Source organism: Diadema antillarum, unplaced genomic scaffold (genome assembly GCF_040938485.1).
Source record: "Diadema antillarum isolate AM-2024a unplaced genomic scaffold, OU_Dant_1.0 seq00000160_RagTag, whole genome shotgun sequence".
Classification (NCBI taxonomy): domain Eukaryota; kingdom Metazoa; phylum Echinodermata; class Echinoidea; order Diadematoida; family Diadematidae; genus Diadema; species Diadema antillarum.
Window position 1 is genome coordinate 1,975,138 of NW_027271231.1, and position 26,596 is coordinate 2,001,733.

At 38.9% G+C, this 26,596-nt stretch overlaps 1 protein-coding gene across 1 annotated transcript; it reads right to left on the reverse strand.

Moving 5' to 3' along the window:
* Nucleotides 1-10: 10 nt before the first annotated feature.
* Nucleotides 11-25,467, reverse strand: LOC139727945 (fatty acyl-CoA reductase 1-like). The gene is made up of 13 exons (XM_071638917.1): nt 25,248-25,467; nt 24,574-24,749; nt 22,988-23,060; nt 22,052-22,158; nt 20,461-20,638; nt 14,367-14,411; nt 12,680-12,798; nt 11,824-11,891; nt 10,012-10,090; nt 8,151-8,240; nt 6,354-6,483; nt 2,001-2,128; nt 11-179 (listed from the first exon to the last, which is right to left on the reverse strand). Exons 1-13 carry the CDS (start codon nt 25,440-25,442, stop codon nt 11-13), a joined length of 1,557 nt encoding a protein of 518 aa, XP_071495018.1. The 5' UTR covers nt 25,443-25,467.
* Between the last annotated feature and the right edge of the window lie 1,129 nt (nt 25,468-26,596).

Consider the following 26,596-nt stretch of genomic DNA (forward strand, 5'->3'; position numbering starts at 1 on the left):
AAGTTGTCTTTCAGTGGCCACTGGCGACGGTGCTCGTAACACGACAGTAGCGCAGGAAGTGGAAAAAGATGTTCATGATGAAAGCCCACAGGTTGCGCGCCAGCTGGGATCGGGCGAGGAGGAACCTCCAGATGATCACGAGGAGGAAGGTGTTGAACATCCAGCGGATGTTGCGAAGCCTGTGAGAGAAGACCAGAATGACACAAAAGTTTGCCTCGGTGATGTAAGCCCTTTAAGCTACTGCGTATACGAACCTGGAGGAGCTGTATGAAATACATGGAATTTGAGAATCTGGTACAGAAAGGGATAAACAATGCAGCTCTCACAACCATCATTCATATGATTACTGGAGATGGCATACATTTTGCGCTCAAGCATTTTTGCGAGTTGGGTGCTTCTACAGTGAAAACATAGTTCTTGTAAGGGTTTGAGAACCCGTCTTGCACCATTTCATATTTGCTTGCAATATATCGAAAGAGTCTACCAAGAAACTTTCATACCTTGCTGACGCAAGTTGCCGGGATGATGAGTTGTTTTGGAGTATTTTGAGGTCAAAAATAAAAGTCAGTATACCGACTTTTATTCTAGAATAATCCAGGCTAACTCGGTCTCAGGGACAACTCGGCCCTATTTCAGACAATTTACACGCAATTCGTGAGCGCCATATTCTATACATACAAACCTGTAGGCGCACATTCATTTTGTATGCGCGTACTTGTACATTTTGGAGCAAAATTCGACTTTTCTGCAGGCGTAGTAGAACTATGTTTTACCTTTAACTCTGATCTTGACATGAACTCAACATGTATTCGTAGATATCTCAATCCATTGCTGTGCTCATGAGTGCAAATTTAATCAGTCGCTAAAATGTCAGGAAGTCCTGATTTGCAGAAAATTAGACCTGCCGAATATACGGCGTATACAGTACCTCATCATCAGAGGCAGTAACACATCCTTTTAATACTTTATTCCAACTGCAAAATGAAAAAAAAAAATGAGCTGAGAAAATCTATTTACCCACTGTGGAGTGAACTGACCACACAGTTATACTGTCTTCGATAATAGCAGTCAAATGAATGAAAAAAGGCATAAAATATCAAAATCACATGATAAATCAGGAAGATGCATTTCTAGCATTTGAATGTCAGCAATCAGAGAAGCACATTATCCTACTAGTGCTGAAAACTAGCTACTGACAGTTACCTGAACAAAACATTACATCAATCTCACTATTAGCCTTGAAAAATAGAAAGCATAAGACTCAAATATGACTTGTATGGACTCTGGCTGTGTTGATCAACTTCTTCATGTTTGAAACATGTTTCAGTACCAACTATCAACAGCCTTTGCAAATGCCTTTCGGGTTGCATTTCTCAAGATGTTGCCTTCATCAACTCTGTCGTGAGTCGAGAGGGAGGAAGGCCTTGTCACTGCATTGCTCCAATGTGCAGTTTGACCCAAGGAGCGAACATGTGTAGTTGGAAGTGGTTGGCGTGGCCGAGCGAAACAACTTTGCATTTATCAACTCTTCAGCAACGCAATTCTGGCTCAAATGCGTTTGTGATGGTACTTTTTCAGCATTTCAGAAATGCATTTCTAACTCCATAATCAAAACAGCTTTGCGTTTATCAATTGCCCAAGATTCCCTGAAAGTTGTTTGGAAACCCTAATTCTGTGCCAGAAGTGAGTTGATAAATGCAACCTTGGTTGGAGGTATAAATTTGTCTCTCTTGAATAGTGTGAAAGAACTGTAGATTCTCTAGCAAATGTTTTCCAGGGGATTGAGGACAATTCTTCCATTTTGTTGGGAAAACTGGCAGTTGAGCAGCATTTTACAACATATTAAAATAACGTAGATGGCACACTGGCATCAAATGGTTGTAGCTTTCCTTGTAGATGGACGATTGTGCCTAGACTATCACTGATATATTGCTGCTGAGTAGTGACATTGAAACTCACTCCATCTTTCAACATGTTTTCATTCCATGTAAAATACTCACATCCTGATGTGTCCTCTGGCTGAAGGGAGGCTGTTCATATCTTCATTGAGGACAAATCGTTTGGTCCCCACGCAGAAAGCCTCCAGGTAAGATGGCCAGTGAAGCGGCCTGACGTCGATGAAGTACGTCTGAAGAGAGAATACCACAAGAAAGCTTTATACATTATGTCCCCCCAAAAAATTACAATCAGATTTTCGCATTGATAACATCCAATGTGATTAAATTGTTTACATGCTACTTCAGGGTCTTAGAATATAACATCTTAGCTCTATTTTGCAAAAAACCCTATTCAATTTGGTTAAGCAGTCACAGAGAGTGAAATGTGGATTGTTGTAAAGCATGTCATGAGTCTGATTCTTCCGAGTTTAGCACTTGGATGCTCTTGTGTGTGAACATAATAGACAGAACTTGGAGGGAAGAGATTCTTGACACACTCTACAAAATTCCTTATTTCTCTTTGACCACTGAAGCAGATCGAATGGGGTTTTCTGTAAGATGTGGGCAATGAGTTATAGTTTCATACCCTGAAATTGTATTTGGATTGATTCACTATTTTTAAAGTTATCATTGCGGAGGGTCCCGTTGTAATTGTTTTGGGACATACGGTAGATTGCAAAGATCATAGGTGAAGATGTACGTCAAGCACAAAATCCATCTTGACAGTAAACAAACTGCAAATGTTCAATCTTCAAAAATTAGTAGCATAAATTTTGGACGAGAATAATAAATCTGCCTGAGTCTGTCACATAAAAACTTGAAATGGCATCAGGAGAAAATAATCATTTTCACACGTAATTTCAGATTCAGTTTTAGAAATACAAACCCAAATATACATTGTATTTCAACGAAGTTCACGCTTTTAAAAGTCCACTTTACCTTTGGGAGCAGTGATATAAAAGATTGTCAAGATATCACATTTGATGCATATGTGTAGGTCTGTTGTATCACAAAACATTCTACCATATACAGCTGTAAATTTTTTGCAATAAAGCCTAAAATATAAGGAGATTATCAGCAATCTTCTTAAAGGGATTGTACAGTTTCGGTTGAGACCTAACTTCAGATTTCTAACATTTTTTGGTGAGATAATGAAAAACCTCTTATGAAATATGAAAGAGCATGTAATTTTATGAGGAATTCAACGTTTATTTGATGAAAATTGGTTTTGAAATAGCCGAGATATCCAAAAAGAGCGATTCTAATAAAGTGTGGGACCCACACTTTCACACGATCGCTTTGTTTTACATTGTTTTTGGATGTTTCCGTCATTCCAAACCCGATTTCCATCAAGTAAACTTTGAATTCCTCTTAAAATGGTATGCTCTGTACTATTTCATAAGTGTTTTCTTGGTATCTCGCAAAAATTTAAAAGCCCAATTCTCACCTCCACCAAAACTGTATCATCCCTTTAACCCTAACTTACTGGGGGGGGGGGGGGGGGGGGGGGGCATAATGGCCCCGCCCTCGACGAATTCCGCAACCATTCCGGCGCGCAAATCTTTTTGACCGCGCCGCTCGCTGACTTTTTACTTTCAAGTCTCGCGCAACTTTTGAGACCAAATTTGTCGCGCCCAGGCATACCGTTCCAAAGCCTGGCTCCTTCAAAAAATTTTCCTCAACCCCAAAATTGCTCAAAAACGTGATTTTGTGTACAAAGTCAATACAAATTGTGTTTTTTCAATTAGTTCATATAAAGATTCATATTTTTGTTTCTAATGGCTGAAATCAATTTATATTAGTATAATCATGCTTCAAAAAATGTGTATGACAAATTCTGTTGAAAAAAACAACCAAAAAAAATGTTCGAAAAAACGAGGAAATACATAAAAAATTGATAAAACAATAACATAAGAAATCAATTTTGATACTGAAATTTCTTTTACGCACAAATGTTCGGAATGTCACTAGGAATATTTACACCAAAAATCAGCATTCCATGAGCTTTTGTAAGCCAATTAAAGACGAAAATGAGGCTTTTTGCATATACAGTAAACCTCGGATAAGTCGACATCGAGTGAGTCGAAAATCACTTCACTCGAAGCAAAATAAAAAGTCCCGATTTTTCCCTATGTATTTTCTCTAAGAAATATTTGGATAAGCCGAAGTACGAGAGTCGAATTTCGGCTGTGTCGAAGTAAAACATTCAGTCCCTTTTGTACAAAATACACGTAGTTTCCATCACTTGAGCCGAAGAAGATTTGTCTGGCATTCTCATTACATTTAGAGGAGAACAAAAAAAATTGGCATGTCGCAGAACCACGTCCCTGGCCTGCTGCAGGTAAGCATGCACACTCACCGTACTGCTCTGCACGCATGTTGAATACATATACACATGTATACATGTATACACACAGCACATCGATCCATATACTTTATACATACACACAGCACATCCATACTTTATCCATGTCAAGCCAGAACTCCTTGATCAACCAATCGCTGCTTTAATATTTTAGTGACAGGCCAAGTGGGCAGAGCTTGTTTGTGCGTGCCCGGCTGGCTGTATAGTTTTGTTCAATGGAGGTGGGATGGGCCTGGGAGAGTGTTTGTCTCAGGGTAGGTTGACAGAGATGGCTACCTATGTTGCACCACAGACATAGCACATGCACATTGCCACATTAGCGCAGATATTCTCAGAACTACGTTTAACTGCTAGTATTGATACAAATTCCATGTTCAATTTAGAACAAAATAAGAACAGTATCTTCAAGAACAGACAAATTTGAATGCAAACACACACACGCACGCACACACACACACACACACACACATGCATGCAAATGAACTATAATACATGTACATAACTGTGAGTCAAAAAAAAAATTGACTCTCGCGAGAGTCGAATTTCACTTAATTTCACTTTCAATAATTGCACTTTCAATTTCACTCTGTTCATACTTCACATTACTGACATTATCGATTATGTAACATGTGCCTCGCTCGTGATTTCTGTATTATCTCCTGAACTTCCTTTGTACACATTTGGTATCTCTGCTATTGTATACTGCATCTGACTTGTACCTCGCTCGGGTGATCACGCAACTCTCAAGAAGTCTGTGCCGCGGACATTGTTTTCTTTGTTTTTTTCTTTTTCTTTTTACTTTTTGGCGTTTATATTTCTCCAATTCACAAATTGTCATTCCCTTAATTACATAACCAAGTAAGAAATAATCTCACATCCGCATATGGGAATCTACACCCTACAAGCAATGCTTCTATGTAGATTCCTCATATTTCACATGTTTTATTGTCTTATAAGCTGTACTTGACAATTCATCCAGGCTTTTGTATTGTGATGTTTATGTTTTATGTATTTGTTGAAATGTGGAATATGGAACATTAAAAAAAAAAAAAAAAACTTAAGTCGACGCATTTTTGTCAGTCCCGAGAGCTTCGACTCATGCGAGGTTTACTGTATTTGCACAATTAATTAACTTAAAAAAGAAAATACAATTTTTTTGAAAATTTAACTTAACAGTCTTGTAGATTACATCCGGCTTTATGTTCATGCAAAATTTTGTGACGATTGCGCGATCAACGGCCGAGATCTGAAGGGGGGCCATAATGGCCCCCCCCCCCCAGGAATTCAAGCTCGCTAAATAGCCCAGGTAAGTTAGGTTTAACAAACCATAACTGTAGAAGGTTTAGTCTGGAAACATTTCTATTATAACTATAGTTCACATTTTGTGTACCTAACCATACTTAACATCGATTATACGGATTCCAATTTTTACAGTGGTTGTTTCTATCCCTAACTCACATTTCAAAACTATTTTAAAGCACTATTGCTGGGTTTTGTTTCATCTGCAAACGCTAAATTATGCCTTTAAGCACACATTAGTAAGTGCAAAAAAGTAGCATCTATGTTTTCTACACAGTAGGGCTACAAACCTCTGCAGATCACAAGACATAAGGCACAGTCAAAAATATAATTTGAAGGCAAACATAACTCATTTTGGTTCAAAACTAGGAAACTTGAACTCACTAAACGTGCTAAATTAAAACACAAATTAAATAGTGTTGAAAAAGACAGTGGGCAGTATCACCAGATCCAAATGATGATGATGATGATCCACAGCATTTGCATAGTGCCATATATCTGTTATAGAAACATTCAAAGGTGCAAACTGCTCCAAGAGATTTAGCAATTGAATGCCTGGTGGAAAATGTGAGTTTTGAGTGAGGCTTTGACGTGATCCAGTTTGTCTATTTCACGGAGGAAAGATGGGAGGGAGTCAAATGACATCAGCTAATACAATTGTCATCCAAGATTGAACCTTCTACTATGGGCTACGAAACAAATCCAGTGAGGAGTGAAAGGAAAGAGGGGGTTAAGAGGGAGTGAGGACTAACCTTTCTATCTTCCTCACTCATGGCAGCTGAGAGGGCTGCTGTGTTCTGATTGGTCCACTCCCACATGTTGGTAGTGAAGTACTTGAGTGTGTGCACCATCTTCCTGATCTTTGAGTTCAATCTTGCCATCCTGAAAATAAAAAGAAAAGGCAGGTGAGATCAATAGAAAACATGATAATGCTATATGTGACCCTGCACCACAAAACCAACAAAAAGTCACCAGACACAGATTTTTAGCTAAGGGCAGATTCTGAAAGAGCAGATTCTAAGCTTTACAATGATATACAGTATGTCCCAAAAAAAATTACAACGGGACCCCCCGCAATGATATCTTTGAAAATAGTGAATCAATCTAAATACAAATTCAGGGTATGAGACTATAACTCATTGCCCACATCTTACAGAAAACCCCATTCGATTTGCTTCAGTGGTCAAAGAGAAATTAGGAATTTTGTAGAGGATGTCGGGAATCTCTTTTGTCCAAGTTCTGTCTATTATTCACACACTGGAGCATTGAATTGCTAAAATTGGAAAAATTAGACTCATGACATGCTTTACAACAATCTACATTTTTCTGTGACCGCTTAACCAAATCGAATGGGGTTTTCTGTATGATGTGGGCAATGAGTTATAGTTTCATACCTTGAATTTGTATTTAGATTGATGCAATATTTTTAAAGATATCATTGCGTAGGGCCCCGTTGTAATTTTTTTTGGGACATACGGTATAGCTCCATTGAAATGGACTCTCCTAACCCATCTAAATATTGGAAAGAAAGTAGACTCTGGAAAAATGTGAACCGAGAAAAAAGGCTCTGAAGTACATGCAGGGTCTATCTGTCTACCAAGCGCTTAATCTTTACCAAACCATGCTAGCTGTGCAATGAATGGGACAAAAAAACAGGATGTAAACCACTGGAGCAACAACAATGAAGGTATTATTAGATTAAATTGAAATTGAGCATGCTCTATTAACACATTCTGTCCATGATTAATGCCAACTTTCAAAGCAGTAGCATTATCCCTTCAAAAGTTATCAGACTTGAAAGTGAAGAGTGTGCAAAGGATTATCAAGAAATGAAAAGGGGCCTCTAATACATACCTGATCTCACTACTCTACAAAAAAAGGGTTGTAGAAAAACTGCTGAAAATGCATTTTCCCATCCATTCTATGATCCCAAACTTAATATTGAATAAAGAATAATGTAGAAGAAGGGTAGCTCCTTCAGAAAATATGAAAAACTTAATATTGACTTGGTTGACCCGTTTCACCTTTTTTGAGTCCTCAGTTAAAATCAAAGGGTGCGACTTTTTGTTCGTTTTGTGGTGCACTGTCACATATAATTTACACAAAATAAAGAAAAAAAAAATCAGCATATATTTTAGAATATAAGCATCATTTTATGATTCCATACCATAAAACAGCTCACAATAATTGTGACACACAAAGATTAGTTTCTATGGTAACAGCTGTGCAACAAATAATGTGAATTATTACTGTCTTTAGCAGTAAGACTGCAAAAGAGCCAGGTGCTTTATAACATAAACCCAGTTTAGCACAGAAATCTCTTGATTTTCTCCGTGAGTATGATCCTTCTCGATCCCAGTAATTTCTATACTCTTACATATTTCTACAGTTACACAAGATCCAAATATTAAAGCAATAACTATCAGTGTGTCTTGGTAAATGAACAACTGATGTCTCACAGGCCTTTGTAACTGATGATGAAAATGTCACATTATACGCATATATGTAAACGTTATCTTATGTAAAGCCCTTTGAAGCCGCAGACTTACATAGGTTTCTTGCCCCTTAGCCTCAGGTAGCAGTCGATGAGATAGGCAGGGATTTTGGCACCAACCATGTTGAAGTACTCAAAGGTCATCCTAGATAAAAAAAGGAAAAAAAAATATGTGAAACAAATGTCAACAAACATGAGAACTCAAATTTATGGCATTATTGCACTGAATTGTTTCATTGCAAGTGAATGACAAATTGCCCGACATCAATAAGCACTGAAATGATAAGTGTTTTAGTAGTATCCATGAGGAAAAAAATCATGGGCGTACATACTCGAGCAGGATTCAAACCTGCGACCTCCTGATCTCCGGACAGGCATCTCATCCACTAGACCACCGAGCTTCCGCTAAACAGCAAATGTTGGTTCTTATCCTTACAGTAAGCAGCAGCCACTATGTAATTATTTAGATTGAAGAAATTCTGCATCAAGTTGTTTGTATTGCAACTGATTGACAAATTGCCTTAAATCGACATAAAAGAACACTAAATTGATCGGTGTTTTAGTAGTAGCCATGATAAAAAAATATAAAAAATCATGGGCATACATACTTGTGCCGGATTTGAACCTACAACCTCTTGTATGGCCATGATTTCTTTCATCATGGCTACTACTCAAACACTGATCACTACTGTGCTTATTTACGTCGATGTACGGCAATTTGTCCATCAGTGGCAAACCTGAGAACTGTCTACACACATGCTGGGCTGCCAGCATTCACACATCAAAATCAGGAGATTCCAGAAAGATGCCCAAGAGATACTTGTGTGCTACCTGTATCTCAATAGGCAAGAAATAAATCCCAATGCAAGGAAACTTTGATATTCAATTGTTGGGACATGGAGAGATATTTTAGTTTTCAGAGAGTCTTCTATAGAGTCAGGGAGACTTGGTAGCTCTGCTCACAACACAAAAGGGGGATTCACACGTACATAAATTAACAGGTTACAAAGCTCGAGATTTGCAGTGCGATTGCAAGCTCAAGTTTTTTGCACATGTGGACACAAAAAGCCCACAAATTAGTGCGGTCAGTACCTATGGTAGCGCAACGCTAAACCCAAGAAATCTTTTGCTTATTTCTGAATTAACATGCTAATTTGCCCCGCGGTGACGGTGTGAACAGTTGACAAAATAAGCTCAAGATTTTATATCCCATCATTCACAGCACACTGATGTATGTTAAAGGTAATATTATACCCTCTGCCTTCTAAAAGAGGGAAATGACAAATCAAGTGCTCTTCTAATATCATGAGAGAAAATTGTAAATATGTTTATTGCTTAAATATTTTCTTTATATCATTCTACACATGTGACATCACAAGCTATAGTAATCTTCTCATCCAATGATGGTGGCACTGAGGCTTCAACATTTACAACTTTTGAAAGGATTGTCCAATTTTCCACAAATTTTCACTGATGTGTTCTACTAATATATTGCTGCATTCTCTCAGTTCCCATGTGTATGAAGGTGGATTGGTCCTTAAGAGTGGCTCACTTGCCAACATCATTTGTAGTAATATCTAAACAAAGAACAAGATAGAATTAAACTCTACTGCCCCCTAACAACACACAACCACAAACTCAGCTCACACAATAATTGTATATCAATTGCCAGAATCTATAGATGTACATTTTTTCTCTGCTGTTATATAAAAAAGTTATTGCTTTTCTTTGTCTGCAAATCCACAAGGATAATGATGATCAAGCCAAATAAATGTTTCACTGAGCAAAATATATTTAGATATCTATATAGATATTTCTAACATTTGTATAAAATTGCTTATAAATTGGTGCACAACAGAAGCGAGTTTGCAGCAAACGAAGAGTATATTGGTTACGGAGATTATGATGATTCTTACGGGTTCATGGTGAAGCCTGCACTGGGCCGTCTGAACACCTTCTCCAGTGGAACCCTGTTGTACAGGTCCGGAACCATTTCTGCCAAAGTACAAACAAAATTATTTCTCTAAAAGAAAATGCACTACTCCACTTACAGCTTCTATACTAAACGGTAGTAATATGTTCCTCTTCAATAAAAAAAAAAACATCAAATCATTAGCCAATGGAGTGAGGCTTACTTTCAATATTTTGCAAACTTACCTGGTATACACTTTTTTTTTTTTTTAACCTGGTGTACACTTACTTTATGATACATTGTGATGTAATTCATGCATTTGACTTTGTAATATGCAGACATGGACTGCTTTTTGGGGCATGGTTGATATTAGTTGCTGAAGGGATCTTAACTCCATGCTATGACCTGAGGAGCTTATAATAATACCAGTAAAATATATGCTTCTGCTGGAAAAGGAGAAATATCAAAGGTGAATGAATGAATGAATGAATGAATGAATGCATGACTGACTGACTGACTGATTGACTGACTGATTGACTGATTGACTGAATGACTGATTGACTGACTGACTAACTGACTGACTGATTGACTGACTGGCTGACTGATTGACTGACTGATTGACTGACTGATTGACTGACTGATTGACTGACTGACTGACTGATTAACTGACTGACTGACTAATTGGCTGACTGATTGACTGACTGACTGACTGGCTGAATGATTGACTGACTGACTGACTAACTGACTGACTGATTGACTGACTGACTGATTGATTGACTGACTGATTGACTGACTGATTGACTGACTGACTGACTGATTAACTGACTGACTGACTAACTGACTGACTGATTGACTGACTGACTGATTGACTGACTGACTGACTGACTGATTGACTGATTGACTGACTGACTAACTGACTGATTGATTGACAGACTGACTGACTGACTGACTGATTGATTGACTGACTGATTGACTGACTGATTGACTGACTGATTGACTGACTGACTGACTGATTAATTGACTGACTGACTAATTGGCTGACTGATTGACTGACTGACTGACTGACTGATTGACTGACTGACTGATTGACTGACTGACTGACTGACTGACTGATTGATTGACTGACTGATTGACTGACTGATTGACTGACTGATTGACTGACTGATTGACTGACTGACTGACTGATTAATTGACTGACTGACTAATTGGCTGACTGATTGACTGACTGACTGACTGATTGACTGACTGACTGATTGACTGACTAACTGACTGATTGACAGACTGACTGACTGACTGACTGATTGATTGACTGACTGATTGACTGACTGATTGACTGACTGATTGACTGACTGACTGACTGATTAATTGACTGACTGACTAATTGGCTGACTGATTGACTGACTGACTGACTGACTGATTGACTGACTGACTGATTGACTGACTAACTGACTGATTGACAGACTGACTGACTGACTGACTGATTGATTGACTGACTGATTGACTGACTGACTGATTGACTGACTGACTGACTGATTAATTGACTGACTGACTGATTGACTGACTGACTGACTGACTGACTGGATAGATGGATGGATGGATGGATGGATGAATGCAGTGGCAGATACAGGAGGGTGCACCAGGCGAGTACTCCCCCTCGGCACAGAGGCCCCCTTTTTTTCTTTTTGCTTGTCAGCTGATTAAACCTGGAAGTGGCACCAGAGATATTTTTTGCTCACCCCCCCCCCCCTTACGGAATTCCTGGATCCACCCCTGGAATGAATTAATTAATTAATTAATTTTCACTGCAGTCACTCACTTATAGTACTCATGTGGGCTGGGTTCACTGGGCTTGTGACACAATGATACACTGGGATTGAGGGAGGTCTGTAGAAAGAGATGGTACAATACACAGAGATATTCATTAATAATGTCCCTTGCTCAGCAACACCATATTCAAGGACTCATGGTACTTCATAAATTTCTCTACTTGTGCAAGAAAGAAACAATAACAACATTACATTTCTGGTGCTAACATAAATATCACAGTCATTGAACCCTGCTAGACACTGTAGAATATCATTGTTAATATATTTAATTACAAGATTAATTCTAATATCATCTTCATGTATTTACACTTCCTATTCATGGAGCATCAACTGGACCACAAATCATACTCAAAATTAATCATGCTCACTTGAACAGAATCATGACAATGATCTACTGTCAAACCTGTCAATAGCGGCCACCCAAGGGAGATGAAAAAAGGTGACCATTATAGACAGGTGGCCACCATAGACAGGTTCTTTAACATGCTTTTTCTCTTGAAGGGAATTGTTTCTAGTGGTCATATAGGGCCTACGGCAGGTGGCCGCTATAGACAGGTGGTTGCTAAAACAGGTTTGACTGTAAAAGATCACACAGGCCATTCAGCATGGCAACACAACAATGACGATATTTTCGCTTCCTTTACTATTTGATCAACTATTTCTACATATCCATCAGAATGACAACAAAATGATGTTCATATGATTATGCTCAAAGTGAATTATTTCATCCAGCATTCAGGCAATATAATCTAGCTGACTGTGATCTGACAAAAGATGTCTAGTTTATGATAAACTGAGAAAAACAAATTGTCGACGACAAACGCTGCAGGGCTACACATCACTCACTTTTGAACTCCCGTCTGCCATGTTGCTGCAATCATCATGTTGACCACAAAGTCCACTGGTGAGAAATCAACGATGGCTTCAACATCACCTATCATCATACGCAGGAGTCCCTTGCCAACCTGAGGTGGGATTGAAAACAGAGTTATGAGAAGTCTCATCAGACACTGTGGAGTATCGATATATAAAGATTGCAGCATACCTTCGTCTATACTGCTATCTATTAAAAGATGGATGTAAGGAAAGATGTGTCTCCAGCAAAAGATCCTGGTATCAAAATCAACATTACACAACAGATTATCGGAAATTAAATAAAAATCCACTTTAAATATATTCAAGTTGTATGTTCAAGAGCATGATATGATTAAAACCAATCCAAAGCTGTAAAAGATTTTTCTTTTCTTAAACAAGGCAAATATAATGGAGTTATATTATCAGCATTATGCTTCACTGAAATGCTCATTGAACCTAACTTGATATGGATCTGTACTAAAGTTAACTAATACACATCCACTGAGCATTCAAGTTTGCAATAAACAATACAAAGACATCATCAACATTGTTGTACTGTAGAGCAAGATTTGTATTCGCAGCAATAAATTTTCACAAATTGGAGCCAACAGCCTTTTGCACAGCATGAAATTTTCGCGAATTGCCACTGGCATTCAATTCATACAGTGTAGACAAAAACTTTCATGTGCATATAATTTAACAAATCTTGGCTCTTGCAAAATTCACAAAATTAGAATGCATGTGAACATTCCCAATTAACAGTAATTATCATCAGTCATGATCACAATCACTATCATCACTGCACATGTTGAATGTTTATGTCTCTTGTCCATTTTCAAATATGTGACCGTGCATCACAAAACGAACATAAAGTCGCACACACTGATTTTGTGTGAGGACTAAAAACAGGTGAAATTGGTCAACCGAGCCGATCTTGACTTTTTCATATTTTCTGAAAGAGCAAGTCTTCTTCTACATTATGCTGAAATTTGGGCTCATAAAACGGGCAGGAAAGTGTGTTTTCTATCAGTTTATCTCAAACATTTTTTGGCAAAATAATGTGATGAAGTGTGTCTTTAGAGTCCTCTTTTCATCTCTTAAAAACCTTGTACACACTCTCCACTTTCAACTCCTATAACTTTTGAAAGGATGATGCTATTGCTTTGAAAGTTGGCATTAATTTAGGACAGAGTGTGTTAATAAGGCATAATTTCAGTTTGATCTGAAAATCCCTTCATTGTTGCTACTCCAGTGGTTTACATCCTGTTTTTTGTCCCATTCATCGCACAGCCAGCACGGCTTCGTAAAGATTAAGCGCTTGAATAGACACTGTATTTCAGAGCCTCTTTTCTCAGTTCATACTTTTCCTGAGTGTGTGCTTTCTTTCCAATATCTAGATAGGTTAGGAAAGTCCATTTGATTTGAGTTATACATCATTTCGAAGCTTAAACTCTGCTCGTTCAGAATATGCCCTTAACTAAAATTTCATGTCTGGCGACTTTTTGTTTCTTTTGTGGTGCAGGGTCACAAATATTTTTCTATACCCATCTATCTACATGTATATCTCTGCTGGGGTTTTTTCTCAATTTGTCCACCAATATCTCCTTTATGCCTTTCTTTTTCACTCTCTCTTTCAATCAGTAAATCAAATCAATTAATCAAACCTTGCATTACTTACAGCAATGAAAAGTCCACTTGGTCCATTGAAGTTGTCAATCCATCCCTGAAAAGCAGGAAGAATTTAATCCACATGAATGAGTTGAGGTTTCCTTCGGATTAGGTTCTCACCAAACATAAATGTGATGCACAACATTTTTAATACAGTAACAACAGGCTCTTTTTATCCAGTACTCATTCTTGTATCCACAGTAGAGTTTTCTGGACAAGGGTATGGTAGTGACTGGCTGAAAGTTTGTTTGTTTGTTTGTTTGTTTGATTTTTTTGACAAAAATATGCCAAAAGGATTGTAAACAAAAAGAATACAAAAACACTGTCCAAATCATATCCTGCCATTTGGATGTTGTTCCCCCCCCCCCCCCTCAAAAAAAAAAAAAAAAAAAAATCATACTTTCGACTTACCACAAGGTGGACATGGAATGACAAAATAATGATAAAAATAACCAGATCTAGAAACTTGTCAAGACTGACAAATCAAGTGATCCATTACATGCAGAAATTATTCTGAGCTCTGACCATAATTCACATAGCCCAGACAGAATCAGCTCAAGAGGTCGGTATTTCATGAAATGACTCAAGTAAAATAAAACACAACCATAACATAAACACAGATCCATTTTCACTTCTAAGCACTTTGAGCACTTCAGTGGATATAGCACTATATAAATAATCATTATTATTATTATTATTAATCATGTGTGTGCAAAATATGGGGGTGATAAGGCAAGCGCTTTACTAATTTGCACAGCTAGGGTGATATTTGTGCAAAAAAAAATATTATGAAATGAAAACAAAAGCAAAAACATGGATCATTTCATAAATATATATGAAATGATCTGGCACATGTAACACGGTCTATATGTGAGCAATAAAAGGGGGAGATATGGTATATACTAAAACACAATAAAGAATGAAGTATTTTTCACCTCTGAACCTAGTTTTGCACAATCAAGATCTGAGCAAAAAAGTCATCATTTCATGAAATGATCCATGTAACACGGTCTATGTGTATTGATGGGAGCAATAGGGCATGCATTATCTAAAGATTCTGGATGACCACAGCCGAGATGGTGTCTGACAAAGCATGCAGTTGTTATGCTATTATATGATTAAACATAAGTGTGCAAAATATGGGGATGATAGGGCCTGCTGTTCTTGAGGTTTTGCAAATAAAGTGGCAGAAAAAAAGAAAAAATAAGGTTACGCTGAAAAGTAGAATTAACAAAAAACTCTCAACAAAAAATTTGAAAAAATATAGTTTCGAATGGAAAATGAGATGTAACTCAAGAAAAGGGGGAAAATGCAGGGGGAAAACAAAAGAAAACAACCCATGAGCCTCAAACCCCCGGACCTCAAGCAGGATACAATGTAGGTTCCACATTTACACCAATAAGGTGTCTCTCTATCACACACCTCTTTACACACACGATACATACTGTGCATTCATCATCAACACCTCAATTTTTTCTTTTAAAACCTTTCACTCTTGGACCTGGAATATCCGTACTCTCCACGGCACGAGTGACACGAAATCAAATGCCCGGGGCGACGTACAGCCCTCCTCTGCAAAGAACTTGCCCATTTCAACATCAACGTAGCAGCCTTAAGCAAGACTAGGCTACCCAGAGAGGACAACATCAGATAAGCTGGTTCCACATACACCATCTTTTGGAAAGGGGAAAATCGTAATAAACCATGCATCCATGGAGTTGGCTTTGGCATCAAAACGCAACTTGCAGACCAACACAGACTTGTCCCAATTGCCGTCAGTGAATGCCTAATCGCTGTTTGAATCACACTCATTCGAGACAGATTCCTATATGCTGATTTCAGTGTAGGCCCCTACCCTCACATCTGTAGATGATGTCAAGGCCTTGTTCTACAACTTGCTGGATCGTACTATTGAATAGTCTCAGCACTTGACAAACTCAGTGTGCTATTAAAGAGACTTTAATGCCAGAGTCGGTCATGATCACTGTCTGTGGAATGGCATTCTTGTTCATAACAGCATTGGGAAGTGCAATGCCAATGGTCAGCTCCTCCTAGACCTTTGCGCTGAATAGGAACTCTTCATTGCCAATTCCCTATTTTGTCTCCCTACGCGACAGAAGACGACCTGGAAACACCCCCAGTCCAAACACTGGCACACCCTCAGTCACGTCCTGACAAGATCCAGGGATAGACAAGATGAATGCATCACGCGTTTCAAGTCTGGTACAGACAACTTTCATCCCAGGTCACTTTTACGATGTGGCTTACGGATGCTTTGGGATGAATCCCACAAGGATTGGAACAATCATCCCCCACTATTCCCACTGATTGCCACTGATCAGTTACTAGCCATTGCCTTTAAAGACCAAGACCCTGATCCAACCTGCACCAGGCCAGGACAACTGTCCACCCTAAAACATCAGCATCAATGACCACACCCTAGACTGTCCACCCACAAACATCAGCACCAATGACCACACCCTAGACTGTCCACCCACACACATCAGCACCAATGACCACACCCTAGACTGTCCACCCACAAACATCAGCATCAATGACCACACCCTAGACTGTCCACCCACAAACATCAGCACCAATGACCACACCCTAGACTGTCCACCCACACACATCAGCACCAATGACCACACCCTAGACTGTCCACCCACAAACATCAGCATCAATGACCACACCCTAGACTGTCCACCCACAAACATCAGCATTAATGACCACACCCTAGACTATCCACCCAAAAACATCAGCATCAATGACCAAGCCCTAGAAGAAGTTGAACACATCTATTATCTTGGAAGCATTCTTTCAAACATCACCACATGTGAAAAGGATGTGGAGAATCAGATCAAGGCAGCCCACTCCGCCTTCAGTAGACTCAGAAGATGTGTTTCCCTCAATCACATATTGACCACCCCGACAAAGATCATAGTCTTCCATGCAAGTGTCCTATCTACTCTTCTCTATGCTTGTGAGACCTGGACGTTGTACCACCATGATATCAAGCACCTTGAACACTCCAAGCAATCCAAGCTAGACAGATCCTCAATATTGGATGGGAAGATCACATTACCAACAATGAGGTTCTTAGCCACATCGTACTACCAAGCACGGAAGCCCCCATTCTTCGCCATTGTCTCCGCTGGGTAGGTCATATTCAGCATATGTAGCCCTCCCGTCCCTGAAAGATCATGCTCTACAGAGAACTTACAACTGGAACATGACCAGAGGAGGGCTAAAATTCCATTTTAGAGATCAGCTCAAATAGACCCTGGCTCAAACTAACATCCAGCTCTCCTCATGGGAACAGATTACCATGGACAGGACAGTGTGGAGAACTGCCATCTGTAATGGAACCAGCTCCTTCTAACAGAACGGAGAACAAGGAGATAAAGCGCAGAAGAAGAAAAGAGCGTCTCCAACATCCTCGATCTGCACCAACCCTCACTTGCGAATCCTGCACAAGTCTCTTTCACCACCGGCTTGTACTCCACAGTAACATTCTTTATAAACATCAGCCGATGAGACAGCACAGAAACTGACAAACCCAATGCTTGAATATGAGCTGGAGGCCAGGAGCAGATGACGGCAATTGCACAATATCTCCCTACAATTAAAGCCAGGTTTCACTTTCGACCGATTTTTTTCAACATGATCCCAACATCCAATAAAAAAAAAGGGGGGCACATTTCCGATAGTGCAAAATGCTAGCTACAACACATCAAAGTTTGGGAGAAATTCAAGGAAGGATAAGTGAGCTGGTGCTTGATAAACACAATCACGTCAATAGGCATTTTGAGAAATATGGTCTGCACATTTAAAATGGTCAAATTTGACAAGGTTACCTTCAATCAATTTTTTTCGAGGTGATGACGTCATCCAATTTAAAATCGGAGGTTATGTACCTGAAAGAGAATTTAACAAGCTACAACATACTGAAATCTGGCTGAAAATCAGAGCTTGATGATTGGGGTACGTTAAAATTTTAATGCATGTTTACGCGTGCGTTCATCACTGCAAAAAATTTATTTTAATGACATGAATGGGTAGAGCTTGACTTGAACTACATGACATGTAAATTTCATTGAAACTTTCCATTTCGTTAAGGAGATATATTGAGAACGTGGTTTTAGATCACGACATTAGACTGATTGTATTTAGGGCAAGATACATATACAACGCAAGTTTGAAGTTGAAAATCGAAGAACCTTTTGAGTCAACCTCGACACAAGAATTGAAAAAAAAAATGATATAAACAAGAAAGAAAATACAGAAAGTGATCAGAGATCAGTCACAGATCGCCATATGATATCAATTTATAAAGCACAGAACCTACATTGTATATCATTCACATATCATCAGCTGAGAACTAGAAGGCTGCTACCACATTCTAAGATTTCAGCATGTAGTATTAAGAAATAAAAATGAAATAATCAATTTTCATGAAACAAAAATTTTAATAAATCAAAAAAGGGTAGAATGACTGTCTATTGTTCCAAATATTGGGCTAAATAGTGCCCTTGTGGTTTTGATTTTCAACATCTTAATGAAATGAAAATAATTTAAAGAGGAGATCAAGCTCTACAATGAGATATTGTACGAGCTGAAATTTTCGCGGTGGTTTTATTTTCGCGAATTTCGCGAATCGCCTTTGAACCGTGAAAATAACAACATGCAAAAATAACAACGCGCTAATAAGTAAATTCAGTTAGACCTTCACAACCGCGAAATTAACAACACGCTAAAATGTCCTCCAAGTAGCAATTCGCGAAAATATCTGTACGCGAAAATTTCAGCTCATACAGTACCAATAACTAAATATCCCCCCTCCCTTGCAATAAAGCGCTTTTGGTTCTCAGTCAATAATACATTCTCCTATGATGAAAGACCTTCTGATGTGCTTAACAATAATGCACAATTAAATGGAAAAAAAGGGTTTTACTGACACTGCAATTCAGGATTTCCTGATTTCTAATGGTAAGTTACATGTATTCCTCAGTTTGGGAGCTGCTACAGACAAATGCTTGGTCTCCTATATGGACCTACCACATGCATGGACTGTGAACAAAGGTCTTTTTTGATCCCATCATCACCACCGCCACCTGAATATGTGCATCTTAATGAGTACATTTAGACGTTTGAACAATGACAATTGTGTAATTGTGCATTGTCACTGACAAAAGAACCATTTTCCCTCATTTCGGTCCTATTTGGCTGAGGTGCCTTTTCAGATTCAACTGCCTTTGAATAAACATCAATGATGGGGAGCAGCAAACCTCAAACAAGGACAATTTTGTGTCACAAAATTGGTAATTACTGAAGTGAACACTTGCGGCTACGCATGTAATGTCCCTGAATAGCGAGACAAGCATGTCGTCTCCTGTTACCGTCCATGTTTACTCTGAAACAATGTGCGACAAATGGGAAAAAAATAGATTACAAAGCACAGTCAACCTGCCTAATTCTAATTACTTTCTCTTGTAAAGTACTTGTTTTTTGCAAATGCAATTGCTTAAGCGATGATTTCGCAATATACACTACAAATGCACATCCATCTTTTTTATTTAAGAGAGTTATCATCTTCTGCGCATGTAGTTTTTAGATTTCTCAAAGTGCCGTCTTGTTTTTATCTAGGCTGGCTGTCGGTGGAAAAGACTGGATCAAAGCAGGAAAGCATGTTCAAAATGTTTTTTGTAACGCTTTTGGCAGAAACAGGTGAACGAATCAAATAACGAGCGATGAATGTCCAAGTGTGTGGTAGGTCCATGGGTCTCCTGATGTGATCTTTGTTTTACATAATGGGATTTGTAAGAGAAGGGCATCTTAAGAACTGCACAGATTAAGGGTTCTGTGAGATTTAATTCAATTTAATTTAATTTAGTTAAGCAATGCAACTAGGGCCTTGGCTAGTGAGTGCCTTGTATGCAATTAGCACGAGCTTAAATCATATTTATTAGCTGTGAGATGAGAAGCTAGTGCAGCAAGTGTAGCTCTCTACGAAAAGAAATCGAGCAAAGTTACAAATTCCTTTAAACACTTCAATTTTTGTGCACCAAGTAGCATTATAAACACATTGATCAATTTTCAAGACTTACAGGAAAAGGTTCTTTCCACGATGCTACAACGATCGACGGTCGTGTGATGCAAATTGGCAACCCCCTGCCCTCCTCCACCACAATGTATTCAGCCAGGGCCTTGGTGAAGGTGTATGTGTTGGGCCGCTTCCCAAGCAGCTTGGGCGTTAACATCTCCACCATGTCCTCCGACATCCATCTGGTACATCAGGAGTGAAGAGACAAAATGCACTTTTAAAGTTGTTTTTTTTTAATCACGAACCATTCTCTGATAAAGAAATAGCACTGTACATGTACTTCATAACTGCAGTTTTTGAGATATGACAGTATACTTTGCTGTAGTCACATATTTCATAGCTTAAATCAAGAGAACATAAATACAACTTTATTCATTAGTCAGATGACACTGCTACCAAAAAGACCACTAAAATTTGAACATGGCATCATTATTTTCTAACAGGATATTGTGACACAACCATGATCCAAATTCCTCAAACACAGTGCCATATATCATGAGATTGGGTTTGTTTCTCTTTTTTTAAAGACTGGTACATGCAACCCAAAAAGAACAAACTTTCCTTCATTTAAACAAGTTGTGCAAGCCTATTACAGGCATATTAAAGGCATAAACAGCTTAGCGCAAAATTTCATACCCTCTTTGTTCAAATCTTCTCCCCTTTTTCTCTCACACAAGCATGAAAAATTGTAGAGAATGATGTTTGCAAATATTGTACTCACCTGTATTACCTATATTGCATTAACAATTGTATAAATTAGATTCTCCATAGTACCTACTAATATTAGAGTGTACATCGCTACAACTTAAGATTCCACAGCTTGATCCTTGTTGAGATAATTCTGTAGTAGTTGGTAGAAGATGGTGAGGAGGAGGGGGAGGAAGAAGAAGAAGAAGAAGAGGCGGAGGAGGAGGATTAAGAGAAAGAGGACTACAAAGGAAATGATCTCTGGAAGACTCATTTGATAGCATCAAGAAGTAGAAGAAGGAAGAGGGGAGGGGAGAAGGGGAGGAAGAGGAAAAAGAGGAGGAGGAGGAGGAGAACGAAGAGGAAGAAGAGGAGGAGGAGGAGGAAGAGGAGGAGGAGGAGGAGAAGGAGGAGGAGGAGAAGGAAGAGGAAGAAGATGAAGAGGAGGAGGGAGATGCTACAAAGGCAATGATCTCTGGAAGACTCACTTGATAGCATGAAGGAGTAGAAGAAGGACGAGGATAAGAAGGAGGAGGAAGAAGGAGGAAGAGGAGAAGGAAAAAGAGGAGGAGGAGGAGGAGAAGAAGAAGACGAGGAGGGGAAGAGGAGGAAGAAGAGGAGGGGAAAGAAGAAGAAAAAGAAGAGGAGGAGGAAAGGAGTAGGAAGAGGAGGAGGAGGAAGAGAAGGAGGAGGAAGAAGAAGATGAAGAGGAGGAGGAGGGGAAGGACTGCAAAGGCAACGATCTCTAGAAGACTCACTCAACAGCATCAAGGAGTAGGAGTAGAAGGAGTAGAAGGAGGAGGGGGAGGGGAGAAGGAGGAGGAAGAGGAGGAGGAGGAGGAGGAGGAATAGAAGGACTAAAAGGGGAGGAGGATGATTATAAATGCAACAATCTCTGGAAGACTCACTCGACAGCATCAAGAATCTTGTATGGGTCAACTGGTGGTGGGTACACAACCTCGTCAATCTTTGATCTGTCACAGTTAGCGTAGGCGGTAGAGACATGTTGCAGTACCTTCAAAAAAAGATATAGCAAGAGTGTAAACATCTCAGATCACTTAATGCCTATTGAAACTAATCCACACAATTTTGATAAGATTGTGAGTTTCCGTAATTCCCCTCACTTTGGAGCAAACACAGTATTAAACCATGTCAAAAAGCCTTCCACTAAGACCAGCTCAAGTCGGCTGTAAGGCAGTTAAGGTTTGTTCTTTACACTGTTTTCACTAATACGTATGACACAAGCATTTATAAGTGTCTATCCCAAATCTCAACCTATTGATGCTGTTACAGCTGCTAGTGCAAAGCTCTCCTAGTCTTGTTCAAGGGGGAGAAATGGCGAGATGAAAAAAAAACAAACAAACAAACTGCAAAACCTGCCAACGGCCTTTTTGAATGCTCTCTGCATGAGCAAATGTAAAAGAACGTATGAAGATCCATTCAGTTGTGGTATGGCATCCTTTATAAATCATGGTGGCAATACTAGTACTTGAAATGAATGTTTATACATACAAGTACATACAATGCATTCTTGCTCATCCTCCAAAATAGAATTGCAAGACTATTCCATCATGTAAATTCAAATCAATTTCTAATGTTACTCTTTATGCAAAGCAGATAAGAAAATATATTCAAGAATAGTCAAACTCCGCATGACCTAAGTAAAGGGCTTTACTTTCACAGCCACTGACAACTTGACAGAGAAAATTCAATCTTCTCTTTCATAAGAATTGTTAACAATTTCAACAATATGTTGCCTGTGCATAATGCTTTCCTTGGAAAAAATCTTTCTCCTTGATGCAAATTTTCCTGTCAACACTTAACTTGTTTTATATTCCATTTACCTGTAATTTCTTCATTCCCCTGCACAGCTGAATGATTTTCCTCGTAGCATGAACGTTGAGTCTCAACGACAACCTTCAAGACAATAAACCATAAGAAAAACAAATTTACATCATAAACAATTCTGCTGGTCAAAATTTGCTGTCTTTGCTTGAAAAAGAAACATACAAAAGATCAAATCCTAGTGGGGAGGGGGCATATCTTTTCCTTCACTCTCTCAATTTCTTCAGCATGTAATATTTTGGGGATCATTACTACAACTATTTTTTGCAAATTACAGCATTTGAACATGTGTAATTACATGCTGGCTTGAAATTGGCACATCAAAGGTTTTCTGGTCTCTCTACACTCATCCATGTTTATGTAAGCCATGATAGCACTACACATACACATAGCTGAACAGCAAACGATGGAAAATTAAACTTTGTTTCCTTTGTGATTCCATAGCAGCAAGATTGAGTCAGTCAAGATTCTTTATCTTGTCTTAGCCAGATTTTTTGAAGGTCATCGACTTTCCTCAGTGAGTGTAAAAAGGTAACGAACTTTTCCATCATTCAATCTTTTCTTGTTTTTGTATATTTTTTTTTTTCAACAGTGGTCATTGCTCTATGCCTTTAACAAAGTGGATGAAAGACAGATCAAAGACTTTATCGTTCAAAGACATCCACCTATGTCCCCATTGTGTGAAGTCTGCATTGGTACAATAACTTCGAGTTCTGCACTAATCCGAAGATCACAGAGCAACTGCCTATCCTGAATGAATATAAGATTGTGGAGGTGCAGATATTCAGGGGCAGAATATTTATATTGAATGAGAGTTGATTTGAATGGGCACCAGACATGTATGATGTCATCTATTGTACTGGATTGTCTTTATAGAATTAATTGAGTGCAACACAAAAATTGAAAGGACAACTCCAAGTTAATCACTGTGCTACTTCAGGCTTGCCTGCCATGGCAATGACAGGGTAGTCTGCATGGTAAATTTAAAAGTATTTATGATGTATACTGCAAATTATTGGAGAAAAGTAAAATTGGAGTGATAAACCAGATATTGATTGTCATTTCATTTTCTACAGTGTCAAAGCCGTAATCACATTTCAAGAGTGGGGGTATATAATAATTTTATGTGTTATACCCTGAGCTAGATACAAAATGTACAATCAATGAAATAAGATTATTAGACTTCAACTGTTTCCATAGAATGATCTTCTCCATACTGGAAATTACCTTTACTATAATTCTGGCTGCTTAAAAAGAGTTTTTCAAAGAAATGCAAACTTCTTTAATATGAGTTCATGCTAAAATTAATGTAACTGTACATGTAATTGGAAGTTTTATCAATCAAGTTTGCATCATTGTAATCAATTCCTTGGCTGATTAATATACCTGTATAATACAAGTGAACGAGATTCAATCTCTGACTGCAGGGCATGTCAAAAATACATGAATTTGTTGAAAGTCTCACAAAAATGCATTGACTTTATTCCAACAGCATTGCTGAAAACTACATGGATTTTAAACATGTAAGCATCCTGTTCATATTTTGCAAGCTTGCTTGCCCAACATGCGAGTTAAATAGACTTACGACAACTTCTCATCGAATCGGACGGTTGCAGCGAGATGGAACACAAGTTCTACCTCCTCTTGTAGAAGTTTGATGTCCGCTTCACTGAGCAACAGATCTGGTTCAGTCAGATCACTCTCTATGGGGACTAGTTTGGACTTGAAGTTTGGCTGGGCAGCTCGGACATTGTCAAACAACTGCAAAGTTCCAGACAGAAAGGGCAAATCTCCAGAGAAATAAAAACAAAGTATGTGCAAGAAATGGACTGTGTACAATTAACTTGCAACAGTTTTTTCAACTTTTTCTTTCTTTTGCAGATGACAATAAACCATTTCATCACTGGCAGATACGCTAACATATGTTTGTGTTACTGGCACTATCTGAGATAAACACATGCCAAGACAAGAAAATATGAGCATCAAAACTAATTTCAGTAACATTTTCACGTGAATAAACCGGCTAAATCTTTTCAGTGTTCTCAATTAGGTTTGTAAGAATAAATATCCTTCAAATACCGGTATTTAAAAGTACCCAAACTTTGAATGTCATGACCTTTACCAAAGTTGTGAAACATTGTTACCCTTTATTTCCTTTCTGTCTGATTGTAAGTAATAATGACTGCAAAATGTGATTGGTGATGATGAACTATATATCTTGATTTATACTAATGCCACAGTAATAATTTGGATGCATACCACGCAGGAGGTAATCTCGTCAATGCGAGCTGCCGCCCGTTGGCCAGACTTGGGCCGGATGAGGAGGAAAACCTTCTTGATGTCAGGACAGCATCTCATTAGCTTCTCCAGCATCACCTTGCCAATGAAACCTGTGGAGCCGGTAACCATCAGGGTCTTGCCAGCGTAGAAGTCGGCGATGGAGCAGTGGGCCATGCCGCCTGTGGTGGTTGGGGTGCTTAGCTTCTGAAATAAAAAATAATAAAAAATTGCAAAAAATGCATGCATTCTGTCACTTGAGGAACAGAACAGACAACAACTAAAAAGTCAGGAAAAGAGAGCATGACACATGTTGAATACAACAAACACACTCTTTGGAACCATTTCCAGTTGGGATTGTTCAGAAGAGTTGTGTGTATCTGGATTGCAAATACATTATCATTTGAGGTAAAGGATTAGGAAAATAAGTAGGGGGCCTAATGCCTGAATAATCAAACGAAAGAGAATCCTGCATATTTTTATTTTTATGAAAAGTACACATTTCCTTGACCTGTTTCAACTGACACATGGGGGGGAGGGGGGCGATATATTCCATCTTCTGGTACTCTCTCAAAGAGGCAAAGTCAAGCAATTGTAAGTAGGTTGCAATTCAAATAAAATATCTTGGGCAAAGTTCAAGTTTGGGATCTCATCACTGTTGGGTATAAGGCCCACTTTATTTTATTTATTTTTATTATTATTTTTTTTTGGGGGGGGGTATAAAATCAACTCTAACAAAAGAGGGCAGAAGATGCCACTAACATAACCGAACTACAGGTTCTCTTGACCTCCACAAACATGACTGAGCAAATTATCACAACTGGAGTGCTGGAGTTGTACACCTTCCAGTCACAAGCTCACATAGCAAAATGGGGGTATGAGGACAATGTCAATGCCATGGCCAGCGTGGGTAAGGGGACAGCTCTTTGTCTCCTGAAGCCGTGGTCACAACTCGCCGTACTTGCAAGTGCGTGCTGTCTACTTGCAAAAACGTGGGCAAAATTTGGGGATCCGTACGTAGTAAGTACCGCCTCAGTACGGATTTTGGAGCACGCAGACACGCCGTAGCACTTTTAGGACACGAGGAACTTTTGCTGCGTTTGGGCTACGGATTCACCCTAAGTGCGGGCAACGTACGTGCCCTCTACAGCGAACGTGCGTACAATGCACTGACTCCGTGCGTCTTTTAAAATTTTCCCACCGTCACTTGCTCGACGGACGGCGCACGTAGCACGTACGTGTTGAGCACGTAATAAGTGCACAGCCCGTGCTTTTTCGACACTTCCCTGAGTTCAACTGTTCAATAGAGCACGCAGACCGTACCGAACTTG

What these genes read in the sequence shown, in the direction of transcription:
- LOC139727945 (XM_071638917.1), bottom strand. Translation starts at nt 25,442, where the DNA reads ATGGCCCACTGCTCCATCGCCGACTTCTACGCTGGCAAGACCCTGATG. An exon ending in CAAGTGGACTTTTCATTGCT is followed by an intron (nt 12,799 to 14,366) that starts GTAAGTAATGCA and finishes ATCCCACCTCAG; the next exon opens with GTTGGCAAGGGACTCCTGCG. An exon ending in TGAGTGAGGAAGATAGAAAG is followed by an intron (nt 2,129 to 6,353) that starts GTTAGTCCTCAC and finishes TTCTCTCTTCAG; the next exon opens with ACGTACTTCATCGACGTCAG.